Source organism: Budorcas taxicolor, chromosome 5, assembly GCF_023091745.1.
Source record: "Budorcas taxicolor isolate Tak-1 chromosome 5, Takin1.1, whole genome shotgun sequence".
In the NCBI taxonomy this organism is placed as follows: Eukaryota; Metazoa; Chordata; class Mammalia; order Artiodactyla; family Bovidae; genus Budorcas; species Budorcas taxicolor.
Genome location: NC_068914.1, coordinates 101,291,944 through 101,307,445, shown reverse-complemented (window position 1 = coordinate 101,307,445; position 15,502 = coordinate 101,291,944). Strand labels below are relative to the sequence as shown.

Here is a 15,502-nt window from a genome sequence, read left to right as displayed (position 1 = left end):
TACTATCATGTAAGAAACGAATTGCCAGTCTATGTTTGATACAGGATACAGGATGCTTGGGGCTGGTGCACGGGGATGATCCAGAGAGATGATATGGGGTGCGAAGTGGGAGGGGGGCTCAGGATTGGGAACTCATGTAAATCCGTGGCTGATTCATGTCAATGTATGGCAAAACCAATACAGTATTGTAAAGCAAAATAAAGTAAAAAAAAACAAAAACAAAAAAACGAAAGTGCTAGGACCCTGATGCTGCTTTCCAGAGAGGGGAAGGTGTAATTCAGATTCATTCCATCCAGATGTCAGTCACACTCCTGGGAAACCCAGGCGTTAATCAATTCATCAACATTTCAGATACCTCAGAGAGTGAGCAGAATTCCCAAGTTAAGAAACATCACGGTACCTTGGGCCTCCAGTTTCTTTAGGAGGCGGGTGTCTGTCTTATTCAACAGCTCAGTGATTTTGACCTTGGGTGGCCGACCTCGGCCCCGTTTCACCTTGGGGACTTCCTTGGTCTTGGCCTTCTCAGTGTTTCGAGGTCGGCCCCGTTTCCCAGTAATTGCCTGAATCCTGGATGGGATCTCCTCTGCTGAGAGCTGTACCCACTGCAAGCCCTGAGGTAAGAAGGAAGACATTGTTACAACTGAAGTTCATGCAAGCCACCAGAACCTCTGAACCATCTGATCTCTGAGAATCTCCAAACCCCATGAGGAAGCTGCAGCTTGTCCACCAACCCCTCCTCATATTTAAAAAAGTATATTTAACCCTTGGGTGTGCACCTCTGGTGTGTCTCTCTCTTCAAAGAAATCACCAACAGGCATACGGGGACTGAAGCTGAAATGCTCCCGACGGACGTTGTGTACCACGTTGCGGCTCAGGTACTACAAGGAGGAGGTAAAGTGCTGTCAGTGAAGTTACAGTCCTACCATGCCCTTTGGCCATCAACAGCACAAGCAGAACAAGCCCCTGAGCAGACAATGCCAGCCTGTCACCACTGGGCCCAAAAAAGGAGTCTGTGCTTTCCTACAAGAGTCCACAAAAGCTCCATTACCTTGATCACTTCCGGGAACTGTTTCATCCTCTTCCCACAAGGGCCATAATACCAGGTCTCCCCCTGCCATCGGTGGCTGCCCTTCTTGATGCGCACCTCTCTCCGCCATCTGCCAGAGAAGCACACGGGCCCTGCCGCCAGGTCACACCCCTACCCACTCTTAAGCCACCCAGAAGCCAACCCCACTAAGCAGATGGCCCTCCCCACACCTATCTCACTAGAACTGCATGTAGATGCAGAGGCACAAGACTTCCCTGGTGGCTCAGACGGTAAAGCGTCTGCCTGCAGTGCAAGAGACCCAGGTTCAATCCCTGGGTCAGGAAGATCCTCTGGAGAAGGAAATGGCAACCCACTCCAGTACTCTTGCCTGGAAAATCCCATGGACAGAGGAGCCTGGTAGGCTACGTCCATGGGGTGGCAAAGAGTCAGACACTTTGTGAGCGACTTCACTTTCAGTTTTTCTGAGATACAAGGTTGGCCAGAAGGCAGGCCTGAGCCTCAAGCCCCTCAGTGGCTCAGGGGAAAGCAACACACCACATTGCACAACGCAGAAAGACCTCCACCCGCCCACTTCCAAAGTCAGCGAGAGAAGCAGTCAGAAACCCCCTCCCTAATGCCATTCAGGACAAATTACTGGGCTTCCAGCAAAGAATATAGACCAAAGAGAATAAAGGCAGAAATGACAGAGGGTAGGGAGGCAAGCAGAAGAACAAACTCACTGCCAACTCCATGAAATGACTCCGTAGAGGCCAGGGTTTAGTAAGGAACTCTGTGTTCTGAGCAACAGATTACTCTAAGACTAAGCCTTATCTTTCTCTCAAAACTTAAAGCAGAACTCAGACTTGGTGACCACAAGTAGCCTAGAGGGGCGGGGGTGGGGAAGATCAGGAAGGCAGTTATTCCTACAAAGCCCTTGGTGTTAGCTGGCTTGTTCATTCTGGTCACATACTGTTCCTGCCCTTAGAGTGCATTAAAAAAAAAACCCCGATTCATGGGGATGAAGCCACTCCCCATTCACTGCTATTCCTTCTCCAAACATATAGGACAAATGAACTCAACTGGACACCTGAATCCCAGACCCGCCAGCTGAATTTGGAAAAGATAACAGCACTAGCCCCTCGAGGAAAAAACTAAGTAGCCACAAAATGAGGAAAGAATGGGTGAGGGAAGGAAGACGGTGACAAAGGAAGAAAGAAAGCCTAAGAATCTCATGCCCAAAAACATTATCATTGCAGATAACTATCCTTTAACCTATTCTTGTCCAGTCCATTACTCCCCCACCTCAGATGAGAGCTCCCTTCCCTTCTTCCTAGAATCATTCATTAAATGTGTCAAAGGTCAATGCATGTAATAAATTAGAGCATTTACCCATGTTGGAGGGGGAGACGAACTTCTTCTGGGGTAGCAATACGTCTCCTCAGGACATCACCTGGGGGGAGGAAGACAGGGATACCCAAGTTAAGAGGTCAAGCAAAATACTGAAACAACAGGTCAGTGAGGAGGGGCTAAATGCCACATGAGACAGATAGGTTTCCCTGAACCAGTCAGGGGTGGAACAGAATCTAGAGACTCACCGCTACCAGAGGGAGGGACTCCTACAGTGGTGTCTTCCAGGTCAGCAGTTGTTTCAGGGACGCTGCTGATATCCTTGTCTGCTGGGGAGACTGTCGGGAAGACAGCTGCCGGGGAAGCGGCAGGGGAGGCTTTTGGGGAGGTCACTGGGGAGGCTGTCAAGGAGACTTCTGAGGAGACTGGTGGGAGTGCTGCTGAGGAAGCTGGAGAGACCACTGGGAAGGCTGCTGGGGAGATGGCTGGGGAAATTTCTGGAGAGGCTGCTGGAGACACTGCCAGGGAGATTGCTGAGGAGGCTGTTGGTGAGACTGCTGGCGAGGTTGCTGGATGTAGCTGAATAGTGGATGACTGGTCAGGGGCTGGCTGGGTCAGAGGTGGGAAGTCTGAAGCCTGAGTCTCCATTTCTTCCTGTTCTGCATCACTACCATTATTCAGGTCAAAGCTATTATCTAGAATCCAAAGGGACAGGATGGATAAAGGAAAAATGACCCTATAAAATAAGAGAATCTACTCAGACAAACATGGACTAAGTTAAGCAAGGTTACTTCAAGGGCTTTCCCCTAGGATAGGAAAAAGAGAAGTAGCCTCTGGCTGTCCTCCCCTATCATTCATGAAGGTTAAAGGGCAAAACTGCTGCTGCTGTCACTGTGTGAATACCTTTCACCTGGAGCCAATAAAGGCCTCTGGTTCCTTTCTCCTGCAAACTCCAAGTCTTACCCACAAGTTCTTTGGGCACAGAGAAGTCAGAATGCCTTTTTTCAGTCCCACCATACACCATCCCACGGCCCCTCAGCTCCCAGCAAAGTGTTCTCATAGATCTCCCAGCCCTAAGGCCTATACTTTCACCTTTTCCTAGGTCAAGGACTTCGTCTAGCTTTCCTCACTCACCTTGCAGAACAGACTCCCCGAGGACAGGTGGAGAGGTGGGGCTGGCAAAAATAGAGGCTGAAGTTTGACTGTCATCTGCCAGGAGACTGAAGGCAGTGGCATTATTGAGGGAAGGGCAATCAAGGGCAGATATCACAGGGCTGTCCTCCAGAGGCAGCTTGTCCTCTGCACCCATCAGCTCCGTGTCATCTATACCGTAGAGTCCTCCACTCACTGGCTCTTCAGGGGTAGAAAATCAGGAAGTGAGATTTAAGAAATATTAGTGTGAATATATCCAATTCTACTTCCTATAGGGTGAAGGTTCTTTCTAATATTAGTGAAGGAAAGGCAAATGGTTCTATTAACCCACAGACCAACACAAAATTCTAATATCTATCATAAAACAGTGTGGTAAAAGGTAATGTTTTCCTTCCAGTTAGTGAGAACCCAAATAGCCCAACTGTGTTGTAAGAAGTCCCTATCCAGGGCTCCTGGCCAAAAGGAACACTGGGAGAGAATGTGGGAAATGAACCAATTCAGCTCAGAGTGCAATTGGCGCAGTCAGGCCAGTGGCATGAAACTGTGACCTGCCAGGATCATCTGGGGGCCCCAGAGGCCCAAATTCCCAAATACTTTCCCTGGCTTACTATCTCTTCTAGGTGGTATAAGTCAGTTACCCTCTGCATGGATATGTTGAAGGGAGTCAATCTCCAAGCCTACCCGGTGCCAGAGTGTTGAAGGGCTCAAGAGAGACTTCACTGAGGATTGGAGTGTCTTCCAGTTGATCAGGAAGATGCGAAGGATCATCTAAGCAGCTCACTGTGGGATCAGGGACCAAGACTGAGACCTCCTGGTGTAATGATTCCACAGAAGGGACGGAGCCGTTGTAGCCACACATCTTTAGTTCTAGGATACCCCAGGAGAGGGCAAAAGTCAAAGTCAGTGCCTTCAACGGGTTCAGTCAGGAATTGTAGGCAATCTTTGCTAGAGGGACGGATGATCATTCTTTCAACATTTATGGGTGCCAGCTCTACGTTGGGTACCGAAAATATCAAGAACTTTGATTAAACAAAGATGTGTGAGTAAGATCTTACAGCAGATAAAAAGGGAAAAGAAGAGTGGGGTCTGAGACAAGAACCCATGGTGTTTTCAGCTATTTTCCCCCATCCAGTGGGAACAGGTGTTAAGAGAAAACATCCTGTGACTTTACAGGGTGGTCATCCCTTGTGCTTGCAATCAATAGCAAATTATATTCTGAGGGAAAAGATGAGAGAGACTGCACATGTACCAATGCTAAGAACAACAAAAAAGAAAGGAGACTGAGTAGACAAGCAATGGCATGCTCTGCCTGTTCCTTCCCTCCTTCATGTGCCAATCACTACTTAGGGCTCAGCCCACTTCAGCGGCCAGTCTGGCTCTGCCACAGTCAAATCAAACTGGCCTCTTTGCCTCTTGCTGATGCTCCAACCCCTTCCTATATCTTAGAAGAAGCCTTTATTGATGCAGGGTGTCTGTTGGGGCTGTTTCGGGCTCGCCCACCTGCCCTCTCCAGGCCAGCAGCTCTGCATGAGCTTGAAATAATTTGCACTCCCACTCTCGAGCTGGTGCTGCTGCCACAAAAACACCAGCCACTTGGCTCTGCTAATCACCAACATGCAAATCAGCCTCCACTGCAGAGAGCTGGAAAGACAAGTTTTCCTCACCTCAAAAAGCCACTGCCCCCCACAGCCCCATTTTCCCTCTCCCACCCAGCTCATGGGCCCACATGAGTATACCTGGCTGCTCTTCCTCCAGCTCCAGGCTGCCCACTAAGCCAGCACCGTTCTCTGTCACAGCGGAAGTCAGTGCCTTTTCTGCTGCTGCACCAGGATGGACACCACTGCCCACCTCCTGGGAGGGTGCAAAGGTCTGGATGCTGGACCCCAACATAGGAGAAGTCTGTGGGGAGGTGAAAAAACTAGGGGGTCCATTGGGCATCACCTCAAAATTCTGGTCGGGAAAGGAATCATAGAGTTCCTGTGAATCGAAGTTAAGCCCCATGGGACTCTGGGTACCGTTGGCCCAGAACTCTTGGCTCCCAGCCCGAAGGTTAGTGTTGTGACTTGGGGATGAAGGTTGCCGGCTGCCCCCAAGGATGCCATTGAGTGGGTACTGTCCCCCCGAGAACTGGGAGAGAAGGGGTGGGTCCTTGAGGTTGTTGCCAGGATTGGCAGATGGGTACTGTGAGTAGTTCCAGAGACAGTCGTAGGCCACGTTGGGGTGATGGAGGTGTGAGGTGCTGGAGGAGTGGGGAGCAGAGTTCAAAATCCCTGAAGTAGTAGTGTGAGATACAGTAGATAAGCCATTAACATTCACATCCCCATTCAAACCTGGCAGAGAAGGAGGGAAAAGGGTCAGTTTCAGATTTGTATGCAAGTAACAATACTAATTCTACTAAAGGAATAGCACTGACTAGAAAAAGTAAAGGTGAAGGGGTGCGAGATTCCCCCTCTACTATATTTACAGTTTTTTTGGTCTCCAGGGAACACCAAACCCAGATGCTCCTGGATGTTAAGCTTAGCAACTGCGGCTGAGGCTGCTGAGTAGGGGGTTGAGGAACTCTCCCGGCCTACTACAGAAACGACCAGCAGGGAGATGGCTGCTGCTGACGCTCAGGGCTTTTTAATTTTTTTTTCTTTTCTAAATGAAACTGTTTGCAGAATCTCTACAGTGACTTGTATTCTTCCCCACCCTCATTCCCTGGAGGAATTCTTCCCTTGGAGTGGCATGACTGACTCCTCCATTTCCCTTCCCCCGCCCCCCTGCCTTTCCCAGTGCCTGTTTGGCCCCACGGTGGCACCAGAAGGGACAGCCTCCACCTCACTGGCACATGCAGATCCAGCACTTTGTGCTGGGCTAAGAATAGAATCTGCAGTCACCACAGCAGCAAGATCCCAGCTCAGAGGAGACTGGACTTGGCCCCTCCCCATAGGCACTGAACCCCACAGGGTAATAGGCACCGAGGGGAATCTCTGCATGACCAGTACTGCAGACTTCACCTTTCACACCCGTGGCAGCCTCTGGACTGCAGGGCAATCAAATAAAAGAAACCAAAATACTAAGGAAGCTTCAGGGGAGGTGGGGGTGTGAGGGAGTTTCTATCTATCTGCAACCCTCTTGAATTCAGGAGGGAGTGGTGGTTAAGCATAAGCCTGGGGCAGTATTTTTCTGCAGCAAGGAAGGAGGGAAGCATTTGAGCTCCCCCTGCTTCTAAGGATAAAAGTACCTGACTGAAACCAAGGCAAGAGTAGAGAGGTACTTGGCAGAGCCACTGCAGAGAGCAACTGATAGGCCAAATCCAGGGAAAGACCTGATCCTGGCAGCAGCACTTCCGTCTGGAATTACAGATGTTTCTCTCTGGGGAAGTAGGTAAACTTAAAACTCTCACTGTCCCTCTCTTCTATCCACAAGGACAGGAAGTGGCACAGGCACTTCAAGCATCTGCCCTCTTCTCCGCTGCACAAAGTAAAAGGCAGACAAATCCCAATCCTCACCCAACCCCTCTACCTCCAGTCCTGGGGCGGCTACTCCAATCTCTATAAACAGTTTCTCAGAGGACTGGCCCTTTATCTCTTTCTCATGAGTGCAACCTGGTTATCAGAAGCAGTAGCCACCTCACCACTTTGGGGCAGTAGCCAGGGAACAGGGCTAACAGAAGAACAAGCTAATATGAAAAGGCCAGTATATTTTTCTAATCTCTTCCAACCTTAAAACTAACAGTGTTTCTTCCAAACCCCCCTAGAACTTGCTCTAAGAAGCTCGATTTCTCTCCAGCAGCTGGAGTTCTGAGGATTCACTTCCTCCCTTCCCACCTGACATAAAAGAGAGCTGTTGTGAAATAGCCAACCCAGAGGCGAGCCCACTGATCCCATCAATCTACTCTAAAGAAATGAAGCCCACTCCCTCCCAGGCCACATGGCCCTCACACTCACTTTTCCCTTGCTGGGGGAAGTTCATGGGAGACCCGTTAGTGTAGAGCCCCTCCCCTGAGGAGGGAGAGGGTTTCAGTCCTGAGGCAGCAGGTGCAGGGGGAAGGCCAGTAAAGTTAAAATGGTCGTTTGCCTCCATTTCTGTAGGAGGGGAGAGAAAGGGGAAAAAAATACTGGCGGTTAAACAAGGTTATGTCACCTGAAATATTCTAGAATGCCCCCACCCTTCCACCTACTTTGCTTACCCTTCTACGTAAGTACTGGACAGGGCAGAGTGGTGGGGAGAAAGTGGGTTGAGGAAAAAGAAAAGAGAAGAGGAAATATACTCCTAATCTGGGCAATGACCCTATACAAAGTATTTTTTAAAAATATCAGCCTTGTAGAGATACAAAGCGTTAGGGAGAAAAACCAAAATAGCTGCCTGGAGGAGTCTTTCCCCAGTATAAGCTCCACCCTTTTAACTCCCAGCCCAGGTTAGCCCTCTGTGTTAGATATTAGCCCTCAATCGTAATATTTAACATTCTCCATCCTTTTTTCTCCCCCTCAATTAAGGTCAGAGTCCCATTCTCAGGGTCTACAGAAGGTTCCCAAAGCCATCTTTTGACAGGAAAGCATGGACATGTTGGCAGAAAAAGTATATTTAATACATATCATGTTTTATTATTATAGTTGAGTTAATTTTCATGTTATCCTATCTATAGCCTCAGACATCAGAAGACAGTATAGTTACCTGAGTAAAGGAATTTGAAAAGCACATATTTCAGGAAAGCTGATCATAATGGCAAAACTCGAATCATCAAGTAACACTTCTACTCCTTTTTCATGGGAAATCCTACGCTCTCAAGAACAAAGCTCTGAGAAGTGTCAAAGCTGGAAAACTGATTAAATAACAGTGCCCTAAAGAACAGTATTTTGTTATGACTACTTCCCCATGTTTTGGTTTTGTGGCTTAAATGTAAAGGGTCACTGAGAGAACTGCTAGGTACTTAAACTGTAAAATGCAGTGGCTCATTGGGGAGAAATATGGTTAAAAAGTTCTTTACCCTCTACTGAATATGAGGTGATATACTAGTAGGAATGATGATCAGAATAAATTTATCTTTGGCGCTTCCCTGGTGGCTCAGTGGTAAAGAACCCGCCTGTCACTGTGGGAGAGATGGGTTCAATCCCTGGTCCAGGAAGAACTCACATGCCACACAGCAACTAAGTTCATGCGCCACAACTATTGAGCCTGTGCTCTGGAGCCAGGGAGCCAAAATTACTGAAACCCACGAACCCTAGAGCCTGTGCACCAAAATGAGAAGCCCGCACACTGCAACTACAGAGTAGCCCCCTATGTACAAAACTACAGAAAAGCCCTCGCAGCAACAAAGACCCAGCACAGCCAAAAATAAATAAATAAATAAAAGTATTTTGAGGAACTTCCCTGGTGGCCTAGTGGTTAACGATCTGCCTGCCAATGCAGGGGACACGGGTTTGGTCCCTGGTCTAGGAAGAACCCACATGCAGTGGAGCAACTTGGCCCATGCCCCCCAACTACTGAGTGTGACTGCCCCAGAGTCTGTGCTCCACAAGAGCAGCCACCACAGTGAGAAGCCCACACACTACAACGACTAGCCCCACTCGCTGCAACTGAACAAAGTCAGTGTGTGGCAGCTAAGACCCAGTGTAGCCAAAAATAAATAGATCTTTATAAAAAATAAAAAAAAAATTTTTTTTTTTTAAGAATAAATTTACCTTTGATAGAGCAAAGAGAAAAAGAAAGGAAACAGAAGCTAGGATTATTGGCAAAGTCTGACACATCAATCAGATTCTTAGCACATACTAATTTGACATGTGAGAGACATGATCTGTTGTGATACAGAAAAAGCAACTCCTCTGGTTACTACATTTTGAAAAAGGACAGAAGAATTCAGATAGAAAGATTTATCAAGCTCCCAAGATGAAATAATAAGCAGACCTAGGTTATGTGGGGGTTTTTAATATATAATTTTATTTATTTATGGCTGTGCTGGGTCTTCGTTGGTGCGAGAAGGCTTTCCCTAGTTGCGGAGAGTGGGGGCTACTCTTTGTTGCAGGCCCTAGAGCACGCAGATTTCAGTAATTGTGGCATTCAGGCTTAGTTGCTCTGCACCATGTGGAATCTTCCTGGACCAGGACTAAACCCATGTCCTCTGCACTGGCAGACAGAATCTTATCCACTGCGCCACCTGGGAAGTCCTAGGTTACATTTTTTGTTTTGTTTTTATTCAGTTGTGCATGTGGGATCTAGTTCCCTGATTAGGGATCAAATCTGGGAGCACAGAGTCTTAACCACTGGACCACCAGGGAAGCCCCCTAGGTGTTTTTTTTTTTTTAATAACTTCTTAAAAAAATAAAACAAAAAAACTAGAAGTAAAGCTTTATAAAGAATGAATAAATTAGTTAAGAATATATAAGACCACTGCCCAAGGTTTGTAAGAATCATATTCTTGAACATGCTAGATAATGCAAACTGGCCACCTTTAAGTGAACCTAAGAACCTGAGCATGAAACAAAAACCCAGTATAGCCTATGGTATGATAGCTATAAGATTTTCCATGCTTAATACTGTAATTGTCTCCACCTTCATCAATTTTAACTAGAATTTGAAAAATAAAAGCCACTCTGTATTTTGTCAATTTAAGGGAAGAAAAGTTTTTAGGATAAACTTATTTTCCATATAGGATTTCCTATCTTCATTCTAAAATAAGCAGCAGATCCAAACTTGCTAGGCATCAATGAAGACACTGGGTCTCTACAGAGAAGACCTCAGGGCCCTCCAAGATTTCCCTATAGTTAAAGGCCACTCCTCAGCACTAACGGTCTGATAAAAAGCATTATGAAAATAGTGATCCTTCCGAAATGAAAGACATTAAGGAAGAAAAGTTCATCCTCTATCTCCTAGGTTGCATGCATGCTCAGTCACTAAGTCATGTCCAACTCTTTGGGACCCCATGGATTGTCGATCCCGTAGACTATAGCACACCAGGCGCCTCTGTTCAGGGGATTTCCCAGGCAGAAATACTGGACTAGATTACCATTTCCTTCTCCAGGGATTTTCCCAGGGATCAAACCCACATCTCCTGCATTGGCAGGCAGGTTCTGAGCCACCTGGGAAAGCGTACATCATAGGGAATTCCCTGGTGGTCTAGTGGTTTGGACTCGGCACTGTCACTACTGGGGCCTGGGTTCAATCCCTGATCGGGGAACTAAGATCCCTCAAGCCAGGCAGTACAGCCAAAATAATAATAAGCAAAGCTATAAGCAAACTTACATCACAGAGAGGATATTCAATAAATCATTACACAAGTCTAGAAATGCTATGCTTGATAATCAGATGAGAGCCAGTCTCATCTGATCTCCACCTCTCCACTCCTCCAGTTTTATGCACAGCCACATATCTGCTGGGGTGTGTGAGACACACATCTTCTCTCCTATATCCGCTGGACTATATTCTCCCACTCAATGGCAGGCCACAGTTAGTTGTCCTTTTTCTGTTTGAATCCATGAGGAAACTAGTGGCTTTTTCATCTCTGCTAGTCTGGGACAGTATACCATTTCCTGTCTCACCAATTATATACTAATAAGCATAAATGGGGAGAAAGAAATGCCAACCCACTCCAGTATTCTTGCCTAGAGAATCCCGTGGACAAAGGAGCCTGGTGGGCTGCTGTCCACGGGGTTGCACAGTCAGACAGGACTGCAGTGACTTAGCATGCATGCATGCATTGGAGAAGGAAATGGCAACCCACTCCAGTGTTCTTGCCTGGAGAATCCCAGGGACAGAGGAGCCTAGTGGGCTGCCATCTATGAGGTCGCACAGAGTTGGACACGACTAAAGCGACGTAGCAGCAGCAGCAACAGCAGCAACAGCATAAATGGATGCCTTACAGAAATCAGATAAGTAAAAGGGATGAGAAGTTACCTAGTGCCTGAGGTCTGTTTCCCAGTAGCCTCTACTGAGGGGTCACCAGTACCACAATCACTTCATTTATAAGAAGCTTCCTAGAAACATAAAATACTCTGTGCTGTGCAGTGAGATCAGTGGAACAACAGTGGGCTCTAAGTACTAATTCCAGCTCTACTACCACTAGCTGTGTGACCTTGACAAGTTACTTTAAAACCATTACTATTTTACTACTATGAGAGATATTACAAAAGCAGGAATGATCCTCCCAGCCAGACTCACTGTATACTTTTGATGTTCAGTCGTGCAATCGTGTCCAACTCTTTGCAACCCCATGGACTGCAGCATGCCAGGCTTCCCTGTCCTTCACTATCTCCCAGAGTTTGTTCAAATTCATGTCCATTGAGTTGGTGATGCCATCCAACCATCTCATCCTCTGTCACCTGCTTCTCCTTCTGCCTTCAATCTTTCCCAGCATCAGGGTCTTTTCCAATGAGTTGGCTCTTTGCATCAGGTGGCCAAAGTTTTGGAGTTTCACCCTCAGCATCAGTCCTTCCAATGAATACTCAGGGTTGATTTTCTTTAGGATTGACTGGTTTGATCTCTGTGCTATCCAAAGGACTCTCAAGAGTCTTCTCCAGTACCACAATTCAAAAGCATCAATTCTTCGCTGCTCGGCCTTCTTTACGGTCCAACTCTCACATCCGTACACGACTACCGGAAAAACCAGAGCTTTGACTATATGGGCCTGTATGTCAGCAAAGTGATGTCTCTGCTTTTTAATATGCTGTCTAGGTTTGTCATAGCTTTTCTTCCAAGGAGCAAGCGCCTTTTAATTTCAGATGTCACTTAAATATGGCATCACAGTACAGGAATGCAAAGAAAATGTGGGCAGCTCCTCTCAGCAATAAAATCAGAGGTATTTTATTTTAACCTTTCTACCCAAGATGATTTTCAAGATAAGGCCTGAAGGTAAATCATGTCTTCCCATCTAGAGCTAATGAGAACAGTAAAGCAAAGGAGAGTGTCTCCCTTTGAACTAACAGGATTTTGGCCAAATGAAAAAAGGAAATCAGTTAGTGCCCAACCCCCAGAATAGTAGACATCTCTCCTGACCAGGAAGTACAATCAGGCCAGCACCCAGCCCAGTCCCAGTAGTATGTAAATGGATCTCTTAAGAGCCTTTAAGCTTCATTTATAAGAGTTAAGCGAGGGACACTGCCCCTTAAGCTTGAGGCAGTAAAGCTCTTGCCACATGGCCAAACAGCCTGCTCTTTCTCTCAGTTGCAACTGAAGAGGTACTATTCTGTGGACCTGTGACACGGCTTTAACAGAAAAAGACTGACAATGCACAAAGTATTGAAACACTGCAAATTTCAACACTGTTGCAGGTGCCCTGACCAACACCAACACTCAGACCTCTGAGGCTACCTACCCGCAAACAAGACACATCAACACCATCCAGCTGGACCCCTGAGCAATGCCTGCAGCTTCTTGCTTCCTTCTTCCCATACAGAATGCAAAAATTCCAGAGAAATTTCTAATATGGGGGCCTAGGAAGAGATTTCAAACACCTGTCTTTACTAAACAGTGAACATAAATCTTGCAGTATAGTAAATAAATCATATTACTACATTTTAGATTTGTAATGGTGCATGTTATGATATTTCTGAACAGTGAACATCTCTGGATTCACCCACCATATTCTAATACAGTGGTTCCCAACCAGGGGACATTTAGTTATGTAGAAAGCTATATGCTACTGTTATCTAAGAAATCGACATTGGGGATGCTCCTAATGATCATGTAATACACAAGACAACCTACCACAACAAAGGATTATTTGGCTCTTGCTCAAGGTTGAAAAACTCTGCTATAATACAAAAGCGGCCTCATTTCCCATTCTTATCCTATTCTCTGGGGAAGATCCAAAAGTTCTCACTATTCCCAGTGCCTGATGCTGCAAACAAGGATGCTTTGCCTTTCAAATCTAAAAACCCCTTCCCTAGCTAGGCTGTCTTCCTCCACCAACAGAGTTCCAAGTGTCAAGCCACAAAATCAACATGCCTTCTTCTCCTGTCAGGATAGCCCATTTAGACAGCACTGGAAACTGACTTCCCTTGGAACGCTGACTCAGACTATAGCCATACTGACTGAGGCTCATTCTCTCATAATGTCGTTTCCTTAACCTCCCTTTCCTAGTCAGGACAGCGAGGCAGAAAGAAGATGATGAAAGAAAGAAGATTATTATACTAAGGAAAGCAATTCAAAGACAACTGCCATGTCCAAGCTGCACAGAACACAAAGATGATTGTTCTCTGTTCTTATTTCTTCTATACTTGTAGGTTCTAGGGGGCCCAGGTGGCGCAGTGGTAAAGAACCCACCTGCCAGTTCAAGAGTTTGTCATGGGTTCAATCTCTGGGTTGGGAAGTTCCCCTGGAGTAGGAAATGGCAACTCACTCCACTATTGCATGGAAAACTCCATGAACTTGAAGAGCCCGGCGGGCTACGGTCCATGGGCTCACAAAGAATCAGACAAGACTGAGCGACTGAGCACACATGTAGGTTCTACAGCACCAACCAGGTACTAGCTCCACCATTATATCTCCAGCACTTAATTCAGTGCTAAGTACATAAAAAAATGAAAGGAAGTATTTGTTGAACCTGTAGATTAAGCAAATGGATGAATAAATCTATCTTTTCTGTCACTATCAATTTACTCATCCAATATAGAATATGGTTTTTTGCTCCTACCATTCTCAGAAAATAGTAGGAACACAAAAAATTCAGTTTCATTGTTCATAGAGGTAACTCTCCTAGAGGGAAGAAAGGTCCCAAATTTTGACATATTTTAGACAGATGTCTCATGCAGAAAATGAGGCCTAGAAACAGGGAAGCATGACTGAACTGAACACTCAAGGTAAATAGCAGGTTTTAAAATATTTGGTGACTGAATAACGGAACCACATACCAACAATCTAGGCTAGGTTTTCTGCCTCTGCTCTGGTCACTTCACCAGAGAACTGGAAATGCCTTTAAAATTGAAGGACATTAAAAGCTACACTCCGGAGGCTATAACAAGGTTATTTCCCTTTCAAGCTCTGCTTCTCAATTTCAGGTCTAACAGTCAGACTTCACCCCTTTCTTCAAAAATATATTACCCTCCTCCTCAAAAAAAAAAAAAAAAAAAAACTGAGCTGAGAAGGCACGGTAAAGACCCCGTTTACTGAGGCAGGTTTTATAAATTTATAATTTTATAAATCAGAATTATGAAAAAACAACAAGGTGGTGAAAAATGGTCCCTCTGACCCATGTGCAACAATGCTGAGAAAGTATAATCTTGGGCTATGAGGTATATGAGAACATTCATATCCTAAGAAACAAATCCAGAAGATTACTTGCCCCACAAAATCCTCAAGAGTTTTATAAGTCACTCTATGTCATAGGAAATAAAATTTCTGGCATTACTGCCTCACTGTACACATCTCACACAAGACTGAGCAGCATTCCAGTTATTGGAATAACTTCCACACTATTTTAACTATTTTAGTAAAAGAATATAGCAGACCTCTTCAGAGGTGAGAAGAAAGGTCAACAGGAGCAAGACACAGTAACCCTAACAACCTTTGCTTCTCCCTTGGCAACACCCGATTCCAGAACCACAAGACTGCAAGATGAGACTCACGGGGCATTCTAGATTTCTGACTGACACTAAGGTTGGCCCACATAGTTCTCTATACACCTCAAATTTTCTCCTCTACAGAGAGGCTTAAGAAAAAAAAAGTCAATATTCAGAAATCCACTTCTGAGAGAAAAATACATCCATTTTACAAAAAGGCCATGAAAGCTTTACTTCATCCAGCTTTCCGATCAATCATGTATCGAACGAAGCCATAGCTATCTCAAAAATCAACTTCTCTTACAGAGTCCAAAGAAACAGGAGTAGTCTTTCTTCTTCCTTCATTGTTTTAATTTCCAGCAGGGAAAATCAATTTACTATTCTGTCAGGCCCCAATCTAGGTAAACAAAGGTTGAAGAAAGGGGAACTTAAAAATCAGTGTCAAGTCAACCCTGTCAGAAAGCAACTCAAAAGCCAACCAGTCAAGCAGAGGGGCAAG

At 45.8% G+C, this 15,502-nt stretch overlaps 1 protein-coding gene across 3 annotated transcripts in view; it reads right to left on the bottom strand.

Moving 5' to 3' along the window:
• BAZ2A (bromodomain adjacent to zinc finger domain 2A) overlaps positions 1–15,502 on the bottom strand; it is a 29,642-nt gene that overhangs the window by 11,842 nt on the left and 2,298 nt on the right. For 2 of the 3 annotated variants that reach the window (XM_052641047.1, XM_052641049.1), the window contains exons 2-10: positions 7,459–7,596; positions 5,263–5,856; positions 4,208–4,393; positions 3,509–3,727; positions 2,623–3,069; positions 2,417–2,477; positions 1,049–1,157; positions 777–878; positions 401–611 (exon numbers count right to left, since the gene is read on the bottom strand). In XM_052641047.1, coding sequence (XP_052497007.1) covers positions 401–611; positions 777–878; positions 1,049–1,157; positions 2,417–2,477; positions 2,623–3,069; positions 3,509–3,727; positions 4,208–4,393; positions 5,263–5,856; positions 7,459–7,594 — 2,065 coding nt within the window. In that variant the 5' untranslated portion in view covers positions 7,595–7,596. Of the gene's footprint in view, positions 1–400; positions 612–776; positions 879–1,048; positions 1,158–2,416; positions 2,478–2,622; positions 3,070–3,508; positions 3,728–4,207; positions 4,394–5,262; positions 5,857–7,458; positions 7,597–11,665; positions 11,703–15,502 lie in introns of those variants that run through there. The other variant, XM_052641048.1, reaches the window with a different exon arrangement.